At 44.6% G+C, this 12,303-nt stretch overlaps 1 protein-coding gene across 1 annotated transcript in view; it reads left to right on the top strand.

The window, feature by feature from the left end:
• The first annotated feature begins 9,660 nt into the window (after positions 1-9,660).
• Positions 9,661-12,303, top strand: part of UBL3 (ubiquitin-like 3) — a 77,959-nt gene continuing 75,316 nt past the window's right edge. Inside the window, exon 1 of the mRNA XM_012642143.1 lies at positions 9,661-10,843. Coding sequence (XP_012497597.1) covers positions 10,817-10,843 — 27 coding nt within the window. The 5' untranslated portion in view covers positions 9,661-10,816. The remainder of the gene's footprint in view (positions 10,844-12,303) is intronic.

Genomic DNA, 12,303 nt, shown 5'->3' with positions numbered 1-12,303 from the left:
CGGGGCACTGGCCAAGGGTGACCAGGCCTGAAATGTGTCCGTGGTATTTGGCAGTTAAAAATCTTAGCTTGAGCGTCTGGGTGAGGTGTGAAGGACGGCAGAGGCGGAATGCCACGTTGAAGTGGATAGAGCCACCACGTGTGACATCGCACAACTCCAGGGGGCGCCACTCATGTCACTAAAATATGAACCACTCCTCGAGTTGTGCGGTGTACGGCCTGCATAGGATTAAGTGGCGTACTTGTGACGTACTCGCATGTACTTTGAAGAAGCTTGATGTTAAGGGAAGAAGCAAGAGAGGGTAAGAGTTAGAGAACAGCACTTCCCAGATGGGCGAGATTTGAGTATATTTCCACTCTAAGGAGAAGTAGATTGGTTTGCATGGGATAGCCCCACTTACTTGTTGTCCCTAGGAATTAATAATAGTGTCCTCTTTCTTCTAATATGGCCTGGTTTGGGCAATATATTGTATGGCTCCCATAGGTAGAAGAATCGTAGGAGAGGGAGAGACAGAAGCTATAAGAGACAGGAGGATTGTTTGCTGGAACAAGACTCAGAGACAGAGGGCGTGTCTGGGGGCCTGTAGAGGACTGGGCCTGAGGAGGGAGGGGGATAGAGCTTCCCCTGAAGTAGGAGGGTGATGAGGTCAGAGTAAGCGTGGGCACTAGAAGGTATGGGGATGGATTCAAATTTGTGAGATTTTCCACTTGACCCTTTTTCTCTGCGAAGGAAGTGGCCGTGAGGTCACGGTTTGGGGTTCAAATTCCCAGGCTCAATTTGCTTTACTCCGTAAGCATTGAAGCCAACCTTCCCATAAATGTGGTTCCACTGGTCTCTATAGGAAAAGGCAGACGAGGTAGGTAGGTCTGTGCTGAGCATGAACAAATAACCGAAAACACGGGCTTCAAGAGAAGTTGGTTTAGTAGTGTTTCTAGCACACATGAATAGTAATATCCCTTTTCATTATGGTAATGATAACAGTAGCTTATTGAGAGCTTATGATATGCTAGAAAGTATTCTAAGTTTTAAATTTATATGTTTGGATGTAATATTCTAAATGTATGTACATTGCTACTTTTAATTTTATTGTTCATTTTTTTTAATAGATGAGGAAACTGAGTAACTTACCCAAGCTTCCATATCTAGTAAATGACAGAGTCAGAATTTGAATCCGGGGCCCACACTCTTAACCAATATGTTATTTCTCTCTCTCTCTCTCTAATCTATTTAAGTTCATTTCAGGCTTTCTCTTTTATCTGTGGCATTAAGTCAAAGGTTGTCATTGTGATCAATTAATCATGTCTGAAAGAGATGAGCTGATAACATGATATGAAGGCTCCTGGCACTCTAGACCCGATGCCAAGCAAAACAGGGTCATCGGTTCTTTGTTGCCAAGCAAAACAGGGTCATTGGTATTGTTGCTACCCCTGTAGGAGAGTCAGGCCCCCAGCTCTCCATCAAGTCTGTAATGGGCGCGCTGGAGAAGGTGCATGCTAACTGGATTACTCAGTTTAAGAAACACAGCCACGAAATTCAACCATGTGGGCAGCTGCCCAGTAAGGCCTGACTCAAGATTTGAATCAGCAGTGACAGAGGTCACTGTCCGGCTGCAGACATTCTCCAGTGGTGGTGACCACCCTGACAATGTGGAAGCTTTCAAGAGCAAACTTGAGGCTTTGGAGAAACCTCTCCTTGATTCTTTACTCTGCTCTGTTAAATCTTAATATAATGTACAATACTCTTTTGATCAACAGTGCCACTGTCTCCCTTAGTGGATACAGAAAAACACAATTTGAATGTGTGGAATAATTATGGATCAATCAATCAATCAGAAAACTAGAGTCAGAAAACTACGTGGCATGAGTATGCTAGAGGTTATTGGGGAATTTATAGTTCATGACACAAGATTGATGTTAAGGAGAGTTTACTTGCCTACATTGAGGGGAATACAGTGCTTATATAGGATTTAAAAAATTTTTTTTGGATAGAGTTTTATTACTTTTGGCATTAAAACATTTTTTTTCATTGAATAACCCTATGATCATGGGCTGATTTCTATGACAATGAAAACCAGGAATAATAATTGTGTTTTATAAATACCAATTTGACAATAAATTCTATACTTATTTGGCATATTTATCATGATTTAACATAAAATTATATAATAATTCAACAATTACATAATGCCACTAGGAATCGTTATGTCTTTTTGTTTCTTGAAACATCTTAGAGGAAACTGATTCTCATGTGCATTTGAAAATTACAAAGAAAACGTGGTTGCTTCTCAAGAAGTTTCTATTTCCTCATTTGTGAAAAAAAATATGGTGATGATATTGTCTCTAAGATTCCTTCTATTAATAGTTCTGGCATTGGTTGATCCGGCGACGCTATAGTGCGGGCAAGGTGGGGTCAGGGCAAGAAGAAAGGCATTGGGGAACATCAGTGGGAGATAAAATGCAAGCGTTACTTTTCTAGTGGCCTATGAATTCTTAGACTGTCCTACTCACATCGTTGTATGTTTGCAAAAAATAGTCAAAAACATGTTACCATTAAAAAACGTAACTCTTGTTTTTTCAAAAGTAAATGTCTCCAACCTTAACATGAAAACTGTGCCTTTTTCCATTGGCATAGTCGCTTAGTCATGGGAAGGCAATTGACCCAAGCCGTAGATATCACTGCTGTGTAAACTAGACACAGCTCTGGGTCTGAAGATAATGTCAAGAAGCTCATCCCTGACTTGACAGAATCACAGACTGGGAAGGGTTTTTTAAAGGTCACATGTTCATCTCTTCAGTGAACTTATTGACAAGATTTTGGGGTGCTGTTCCCTATGGTAAGCTCTGGGGACACAAAGATAAATAAAACTCAGCTCTGGCCCTGAAGGAGTTTACATGCGGTTGGAGACCCAAGGCACAACTGATGGAACGATGAGTGACATGTACGAGACAAACAGCAAAGCTGCCAATCCGCCCCAAAACTGGGCCGTCCATCATGCATGCAGAAAGAGGCAACACCCAGTTTTGTATTATGTCAGTTAATTATTTGTAAATGGGAATATGATTTCTAAATTTTAGCAAATTATTATTTGTATTAAAATGATCCTAAAACCAAGGGTTTACTCCAGGGCCAAGACATGAGTCCAGAGTTTTCCAGCAATCTCACAGATGAGTGTTCTTCAAAGGGAAATACCAGAGAAAGAGGAAGGGCTACCACTGCCCATTCCACCGTGGAGGACTCACTCACCCACCCGCCCCACAAAGGAGAAACGCCCTGGCTACAAGGTGGGCTTCCTGGGCTTAGTCCCACACAAGCCTGGACCTACCTGTGCCTGCTGCCCTGTTCCCGCTTGCTCAGCATGAGTGCTTCAAAAATGCTTGTTTCCTATGCACAGAAAAAGGCTCAATCTGATAGAAACCATTGAAATGTAAAATGAGCCACCACGAAGTACATTTTTTTAACCTAATAAATCAGCATGCATAGGCAGGGACAACCCCAAATTTTCTAGATATGAGGGGTTTCCTATGTAGTTGGAATGTGTGTATGTGTGTGTGTAGGGGGGGTGATTGTTAGGCTGAAGCTGTGCTTGCAGAGCAAACAATCATTCTTACTTAGGTTGTATCTTTACTTGGAATAGAGGAGAAGAATTAATGATATTGCCGAGAGAGGCTAAGACCTCCCCTAGTCCCTACTGTGCATGGACACCCCATCAAGGTTACGTGTGTATAGTACACACGCAGACACATGAAAGGGCTGGGGGTGCCAGTGGGAAAGCTGATATTCCCCTACACAGGTAGCATTCTTAGCAGACAAAATCCTTTTGGAAAGGAATCTGGCTGTGCAGTTCAAGCACAGAGGGAATGCTCACAGACTTTGACCCAGAGATAGCAGTTTCTGGACTCTCACCTGAACAAGTAATTCAGAATGCACATTAATATGCACAAACAGTGAACAATTGCAGTCTCTATGTCCTTCAAATAGAAAAATGATCGCATATGACGTGTATATGCAATAGGAGAGTATGTAGCACTATGAAAATGAGTAGAAAGATTACATAATGATTTGAAAAAATAAACATTTTTTAAAAGAAAAAGAATTTATTTTTAATATTTAAAAGAAAAATTTATGCATACCGTAAATATGTACACACACGCGTGCCAATATGTATACACATGCATACCATAAATCATGTATACACACACACACACACACACACAAAAGGAAATATACCAAAACCCAAAAATAGTTTCTCTTATTTCCAGAATTTCTATGATATTGATGTTACGCTTTATTTTAAAAATAAAAGAGGAGATACATTTTTACTGTGTTGAGTATGTATTATGTAGTAGAATGATTAAAAGTCCTCCTTGTTTTTGTAGAATTTGTGGGCAGGAGAGGGTAGTGGAAAAAGCGTCGCATTGGGAGACAGCCTTGAGAGCCCATTAAACTGTATGGTTTCTGATCTGTAAAAAATGAAGGGGTGGGGTTTGATGATCTCTAAGCCCTCTTAAGAGGTTTAAAATTGCATGAATCCAAGAGGTCATGCAACATGGCAACTGACCCAATACATACAGGCAAAAGGTACTATTGGAGTTCAGAGGTCTTTTTTTACCCTATTGTAGAAACAAATCTTACCACGACACTCTCCAGCTTAAAACCTTACAATGGCCCCCAGTTGCTGTCAGAGTGAACCCAAACTGCTCAGCCCAAATGATGAAGCCTTTGGTGATTTGCCCCCAGTTTCTCTCTACCCCCTTTTCTGACCCAGTTCTACCTCAAGTCCCAACAGCAGCTGTCTGAGGTCAGCCACTTCCCCTCCCTGACCCTCCCTGGCCCACATGTTCTCTTCCTGACCACCCTGCCTGTTATCCGGCCTTCTCCTGGTTAGACTCCACACACCTCAAGGCTGTTTGCTCTGTTTCCTGTGTGAGTTTGAGACCAGCCTGAGCAAGAGTGAGATAAACCACCGGTGGTGTGTGCCTGTAGTCCCAGCTACTCAGGAGGCTGAGGCAGGAGGATCGTTTTAGTCCAGGAGTTGGAGGCTGCAGTGAGCTGTGATGATGCCACTGCACTCTACCCAGAGTGACAAAGCGAGACTCTGTCTCAACAACAACAACAAAATAGGAAACAAAGTACCCGGTACTTATTCCTGTGGGGGCATTTATCAACTCAACACACCAGTATTTCAATTTTCACCTTACTTGTCTCTATCTCTTACTAGACTCTGAGCAGAGGGGAAACGTCTTGAGACAAAGAGACTTGGGCTGCATCAGGGGAGGTTAATGTCTTAGTGACTAAATGAATACAGTAGTATGGGGAGAGGAGACAGCAGTGTGATATGATTGTTCTTCAAGCCACTTGAGACTGTGGCCACAGGTCACCTTTACAAGTCACAGCGCCTTCAGGTGAGCACTCAAGGAAGGGAGTTGGGCTGAAGGAATTTGGCTTGCACATGATCTCACATGATCTCCCTTGTATGTGGAATCCCAGTGATTCTTATGGGAAGCAGGTTAAGAATCTCTGCTTAGGGAAGCGTAGGCTTAAACAGCTGGAGGTGTCTGCAAGGCGTGTGTAGGGGGGGTCCCCGGGAATAAAAATATGTCGCTCAGCGTGTCCTACCTATTCCCTTGCCTTACACAATTTAATTCTATTCTTCATATCCCAGACTCCTGCAGAGCACAATTCTCAAATCTACAAGCATACACATTCATTTTGCCCTGGCAAGAGTAAAGACCACGGGAGGAAAGTCCATTACAAAACCAGTAAGCAAATAATCTCTAGTTTCAGGGTAAACCTCTCGGCCAACTGTGGTAGGGAATTAACATTTCTTAAGACTCCTTCTATGTTAGGGGGTTGCATGTAGGTTTTCTCATGAGAACTATAGCATAATTTTACAAAGTAAGTCTTTGAAGTGACTCTTACTTTGGCTGGAACCAAAGTGAAGATTTAGCTTAAGAACTTTAGGTGTGGCTAGAGTTGTGATCATCTTCAGGGTAGGCCCCTGACCCTGCACCATGACCAGGACACAAAGTGTCTCAGCTGCTCTTCCATGGGAAAGTCCAGATTGTGCCTGGGGTCCTGGGTACCTACAGACCAGGCCATTCTCAGGCAAAGCAGAATGGGACCATCTCTGCTTCTTGCGGTATTTTCTTACTCCCTGATCTTTTGTAAATGACAACGGATGGCACAATGAGCCAAGCAACTAACGAAATACCTAGTAAAACGTTACTGGTCTCAAAGAGGGTAATGCTTTCACTTAGATTAAATTTATGAGTTTCCTGGAGAAGACTGTTGGGGAATGATCCTAAGATGGGAATCATTTTAGAACCCTTACATGGCAGATGGGAGACGTTTTTTAACAGCTTTATTGAGATATAATTTACATATTATAAAATCCATCCATTTCTCAATAGCCAAAATTTAGAAACCCAACTGCCTATCCTCTGATGAATGGATGAACAAAATGTGGTAAATACATACAAGGAAATATTATTCAGCCTTAGAAAGGAAGAAAATTCTGACATGTGCTACAATATGGATGAACCTTGAAGACACTATGCTAAGTGACACAAGCCAGATACCATAAAACAAATGCTGTGTGATTCCACTCACATGAGGTACCCAGCACAGTCAAAAATAGTAGAAACAGAAAATGCAATGGTGTTGTCAGGGGCTGGGGGAGGGGAAAAGAGGAATTAGTGTTCATTGGGTACAGAGTTTCAGTTTTGCAAGATGAAAAGAGTTCTGTGAATGGATGGTGGTGATGGTCACACAACGGTGTGAATGTACTTAATGCCACTCAACCGTACACCTAAAAAAGGTTAAGATGGCAAATTTTATGCTATGTGTATTTACCAAAATTTAAAAAACAGAAAAAAATCACCCATTTTAAAATGTACAATTCAGTGATTTCTAGCATATTTACAGAGTTAGACAATTATTGCCATAATCTAATTTTAGAACATTTTCATCATTTTGCTCTCCCTCCACCCCCAAATCCCTCGTACCCATGAGCAATGTCCTGGGGGAGACATTTTTAACAGGCCATGGGTGTCATGCCCTGTTTTTCCAGGACTTGACACACATAGACTCTTGGAAGGGACCTCAAGCTCCTCAGATGAAGAAACTGAGGTTCAGAGAGGCAAAGTGTCTTGGCTAAAGGTCACACAACTAATTCGTGGCAGACTCAGATCTTCTGAGTTCTTGTGAAGTTATTTTTCCCATTACAAAAATGCTGTGTCATTCACTTCCTTCCATTTGATGCTGACAATAGAGTCCTGGTATCAAGAAGACATTACCCTCCCTGCTGGGGACAGCTGGGCTCCTTTCTACAGCCTCCTATCTCCCCCTCCTGAGCTGGGAAGCAGAGAGTAAAGAGAGGAGGGTGGAAAAATCTATGACTCTGTTCAATAACGCTCCCTCATGCCCTGTGTTAGAGAAGAGTTTTATTGAGAATAATGTCTTAGCCTCTCTTAGAAAAGTAATTGGAAACCCAGCTACTTTGGAAAGACGTGGCCTTTTGTGGAAGTGGCAGTGGTATCTGGTAGCAAACAGCAACATCATGTGGCAGAAATGCCAAGGTCTTGGGCTGGCAGTGGGGGTCATTACACACCTGGCCATAGGGCTGTTGGAAAGCAGCACAGGGAGTGCGAGTTGGTGCTTTGATGCGTCCTGCCATCTTATGCTTCTTGCCTTACTACTCTTGCACAGCACTTAGGCCTGGCAGAGCCATGGGCAGGGGAGTCATTCGATAAAAGCTGGGGTAAGGGATAGGGTGGGGGGACTAAATTCGTGAGTGACAACCTTCAGAATATGCTCCGATATTCCTCCTGAACTCATTGGTCAGTTGAAATATTTCAATTGGCCTTATTTCCTGGAGGGCCGGGTGTGGTGGCTGACACCTGTAATCCTAGCACTCTGGGAGACCGAGGCAGGAGGATCGCTTGAGCTCAGAAGTTCAATGTCAGCCTGAGCAAGAGTGAGACCATGTCTGTACTAAAAATAGAAAAATTAGCTGGGTGTGGTGGCACGCGCCTGTAGTCCCAGCTACTCAGGAGGCAGAGGCAGGAGGATCACCTGAGCCCAGGAGTTTGAGATTGCAGTGAGCTATGATGACGCCACCGCACTCTACCCAGGGCGACAGAGCAAGACTCTGTCTCAACAACAACAACAATAGCAAAAAACAAAAAAACCAAGGAACTTTATTTCCTGGAGGGCTGGTGGAAGGGTAGGGGACTCTGTAGCTGCTAAACATGAAGAATGAGCAACCAAATAACAGAGATCATGGAAAATCATGTAACTGCAGACTCAGAAAGACCTAGATAAAGTCCTGAGGCCTAAACCTGGTGAGATTTCGGGCCTTCTTCTCCTCTGCCCTTTGGTTTCTTTGGGAATTCGATCTGTCCTCCTCAGGGTGATCTAGGCTCCCAGGAGTGTTTGGAATTTCTCTAGGCAGGCTACTCAAGAGACAGGTTCTTTAAACGACCTGTGAGTTTCTATCTGATGAGACAATCTGGCCTGGGGAATGATAAGGGCTTCCAGACAATGAGCTCCCTGAGGACAGTGACTGGCTTATTCATTTTTAAACTCCTAGCGCCTAGCAGAGTGCCTGGCACATTTGTTTGCTGAATGAGAGAATGAGTAGTAACAGCATTATTATTTACAAAGTGATTTATTTGCCTTGCATGAACTCATCTTCACAAATGCCCCTACTTTAACCCTGAAAGTAGGCAAGACTGTTTTACAGATGAGATCACAAAGCAGTAGGTTGGAGAGGTGGCTTTCAGATGCTAAATTCATGGGCATTTGTATACAGGTGTCATATGGGGAATGCCCTTCCTAAAGTACTCTGTCAAAAGACTACAAGAAATGTGAACAGGGATTCAGATGTCCATCCCAGATATAGGAACAAAACACAGAAGCCACAAATGTCCATCTGTATGGTCTCTCAATAATGGCATTATTTTCTGCTATTTGCTAACCACTGCAGGTGTATAGGTTTTCAATTACATTATTTGAGTTAAATAGAATTTAGGAGCTAGAAGGGTAAACTGGCGAATCCCCATGCAGTCTGTAGTAGCTAATTCCTGATATAGATTTGATTTGATAACACGATTGTATCTAATACAGTGTTTGGTAATTTCAATTAAGTACATTGTAGCTTTATGGCTCTGGGTCTCCAAGAAACCATGTAAAAACATTTTCACTGCTTGATGAGATCCTTGTTCCTGTTGAACTTCTGTGACCTCATTGGAAATCAATAATTGTTTCTGATCTTCCAAATGTAATGTTGAGGAGACCTAGATGAAATCACTCTACAACATGCTTTGAGATTGCAGGATGTGGACAGCGTGCTGTTATTAAAATGAATGATTCTGCTTGGAGGCATACCATATTTTAGCTCCGTGTGCATATTGTGCATGAGGGAATCTCTCTGTGCAGAATTGTTCCCCTCACAATTCTCATGATAGCAGTTACCACCCTGGTAGCAGGTATCACCTAACTCCTGGGCAGCGGCTTGGCTAAAGCCAGGGAAGGGAGCTTTCCTTTCCTAGCAACTGTTGCTATGGGGGGCGTGGCTTCGGAGTCAGAAAAGGACGCGTTCGGCGGCCCCCTCCCCCCACGCGCGTAGACTACACTTCCCGTGATGCTCGAGGGTGGTCTCCGTAGTGACGCACTTGGTGTCCGCGGAGGGAGGACGGGGGCGGTGGCTGTTGCGGGGGTGCTCTCCCCGTGTCCCCTACTCTCACTCAGGCAGCAGCCGCCGCCGCCGTCGGCGCCATGTTGGTGTGAGGGGCGATGACAGGAGGCGGCCGCGGCATGTGAGACTGAAAAAGTGCAGGAGGAGGAGGAGAAACAAAGCTCTAAGAGGAAACTGTTCCCGGGCTGAGGAGAGGGAGGACCCGGCCTCTTCCGGGGACCAGCCGAAGTCGGCGTCGCCCGGAGCTCGCGAGGCCGGGGAGGGGAGGGGAAGGCGGAGACGGGGGAGGCGGAGGCAGAGAGGAGCGCCGCGGAGCTGGAGACGATGCGCCCCGACCCTCGCGGCTTCCCGGAGGCGTCCGCGGCCTGAGTCCCGAGCGGCCGTGGAATGCCCTGGCCGCCCCGGAGTCGCCCCGTGCCCGCCGCCCCCAGCTCGGTCGCTCCGTCCGGCGCTTTCGCTTCAGCTCCCAACTAGTTAAATGCCCTTGAGCGCGGGGTTCCGCGGCTCGGCTCTCAGCCCCGGCGGCGCGAGTTGAGCCGTCTCCTGGGCCGTCCGCGTGCGGCTCCTCGGCGGGGTCGCCCGGCCGCAGCTCGGCCGCCACTCAGCGCTCACGCGTCGATGTGTAGCTGCATAGTTATCTGTGTACATGCACGCTGGGGCATTTTTCTCCTGCTTAATGAGGACTTGACTCGGGAGCGAGTGTGAATCACTGCCGGGGCTGGGAAAGGAGGAAGGCGGATTTAACCCCCTCCCACTCCGCTCCATGTCCGTGTGTCACTCGGCTTGGTCCACCTGGCGCGGCCGGTCCTGGGGTTGCTGCTGCTGCTGCTGACGACGACGGCAACGACGACGACTACGGGAGCTGCCGCTGCCGTCCCGGGAGTTTCCTCGCTCCGGCCACACAGCTTCTGGGGATTGTTCCTCTTCGCACCAGATCCTCGGCCAGGCCGGCACTTTGACTCCGAAATAACTTATTTTTGGGGGGGCAAAAGCATATCACGAACCAATCAAAATCGTGAATGTTTATTTCTGTAGCTTGAAGACTTCTGCTCTTTTTTGTTTGTTGTGGGTTTTTTTTTTTTTTTGGCGTAAACATCTGGGTATATATCAAGCGGCAAGATGTCCAGTAATGTCCCGGCGGATATGGTAAGCGAAGGCTAAGTTGTGACACTCTTTGATTTCATTGTGGTCTCCAATCTTATTTAATCAGAAGGGACGCAGGCGTGGGGCGAAGGTTTGTTGGGGACTGTCGAAAGGCCACTGTGCTAGTAGATTTGGAGAAGTTGGCGCTTCTGGTTTTTTCGTTTCAGAACTGCTTTTAATATGGGTTTTCTCATTTGGTTGTGTTTTCTAAACCATTGAAGACAGTGGAGAAGTAGGTAAATGTAGCAGGGTAGCTTCAAGTGGAGAAAATATCTCCCTTTTTGCTAGAAGCCTCTGAACACTTGTATTTTAACGCTTCTGAAAGCGTCAGTGACGGTGGGCAGAGCTGAGGACGGGTGTCCGTAACGAGATTCATAGGTGGACACGGAAACGGGAATCTTGCTCTGTGACACAGACGAGATCATTAATGCAGTAGGGACAAACTTGATATATTTCAGGAACAGGAATGCACATCTCTTCAAGAAAAAGTATACTGGAATTCGCAGTGAGCTTTTTGAAATGTCTGGGTGAATACGTATGGCAACAGAAACATTAAGATGCTTTGGAATTTTCACAAATCTAGGCTGGCCGTATATTTGTACTTTTTATGAATATTCCAGGGCTTTTTAGTACCAGATATTTAGTAGATTACATCTTAGACTTTTAAAAGCTAATGAAACATATTATTGAGCCTTCAGCACTGAGGGTGGAGAACTTGAAACAAAAAGTACTCTTGTTTATTGACGCTTTTTGTTTATAAAGGTTAAGGTTGTGAGTCAGTTGACTAACAGTAACTGTAACCTTACAGTGCTGGGGGGTGGGTTTGTGTGAGTGTGAAATTACATTTTACAGTCCTAGGGACAAACAATGCAACTGAGAGGAAGGTGAATAATTTTGTTTATGGAAGAATTGTGGTTAATGTAGTTATGCTCACTTATATTAAGTTAACATTTGAGTGTTTCTGTATTCCAGTAGAAAAAAAATTGAACGTTGCTGACGATTAAATTTTAAAATGTGAGATATTTCTACAGGACCAAACCTCATTTACAGATTTTAAAACAAGAAAAATTAAATGACTCTAAGTGGCTTATTTTGACCTTGATTTAAAGATATTTTACTTACGTTTAATTTCCTATTTAATGCACTATTTAAATGCAAAAGAACCACTGTGTTCTATCTCTTGGGTGGCCACACAGCAACCTTACACTCTTCCTTCCTGAGACTTAAAACTCAGTGCTTTGTCCTTTTAGTTTTCCCTTCCCTCCTGCTGTGCACACATGAGAATAGTCTCCTGCCTGGTTAAGGATGGCTGGACATGGTTTCCCTTACACCGCTCTTGAAGTTGCAGGGGGAGGTTTCTAGACAGAGCTGGGAAATGCTATTTCCCCTGTTTGATGAGTGATCTGTGGGCTCACAGCCTCCAGCAAAGATTTGCTCTTTCCAAAGCCTCCATTTTATATCAA

The sequence above is a fragment of the Propithecus coquereli genome, unplaced genomic scaffold (genome assembly GCF_000956105.1).
Source record: "Propithecus coquereli isolate 6110/MARCELLA unplaced genomic scaffold, Pcoq_1.0 Scaffold175, whole genome shotgun sequence".
Lineage (NCBI taxonomy): Eukaryota > Metazoa > Chordata > Mammalia > Primates > Indriidae > Propithecus > Propithecus coquereli.
The sequence above is the reverse complement of the archived record's forward strand: the minus strand, read 5'-3'. Positions and strand labels throughout refer to the sequence as shown.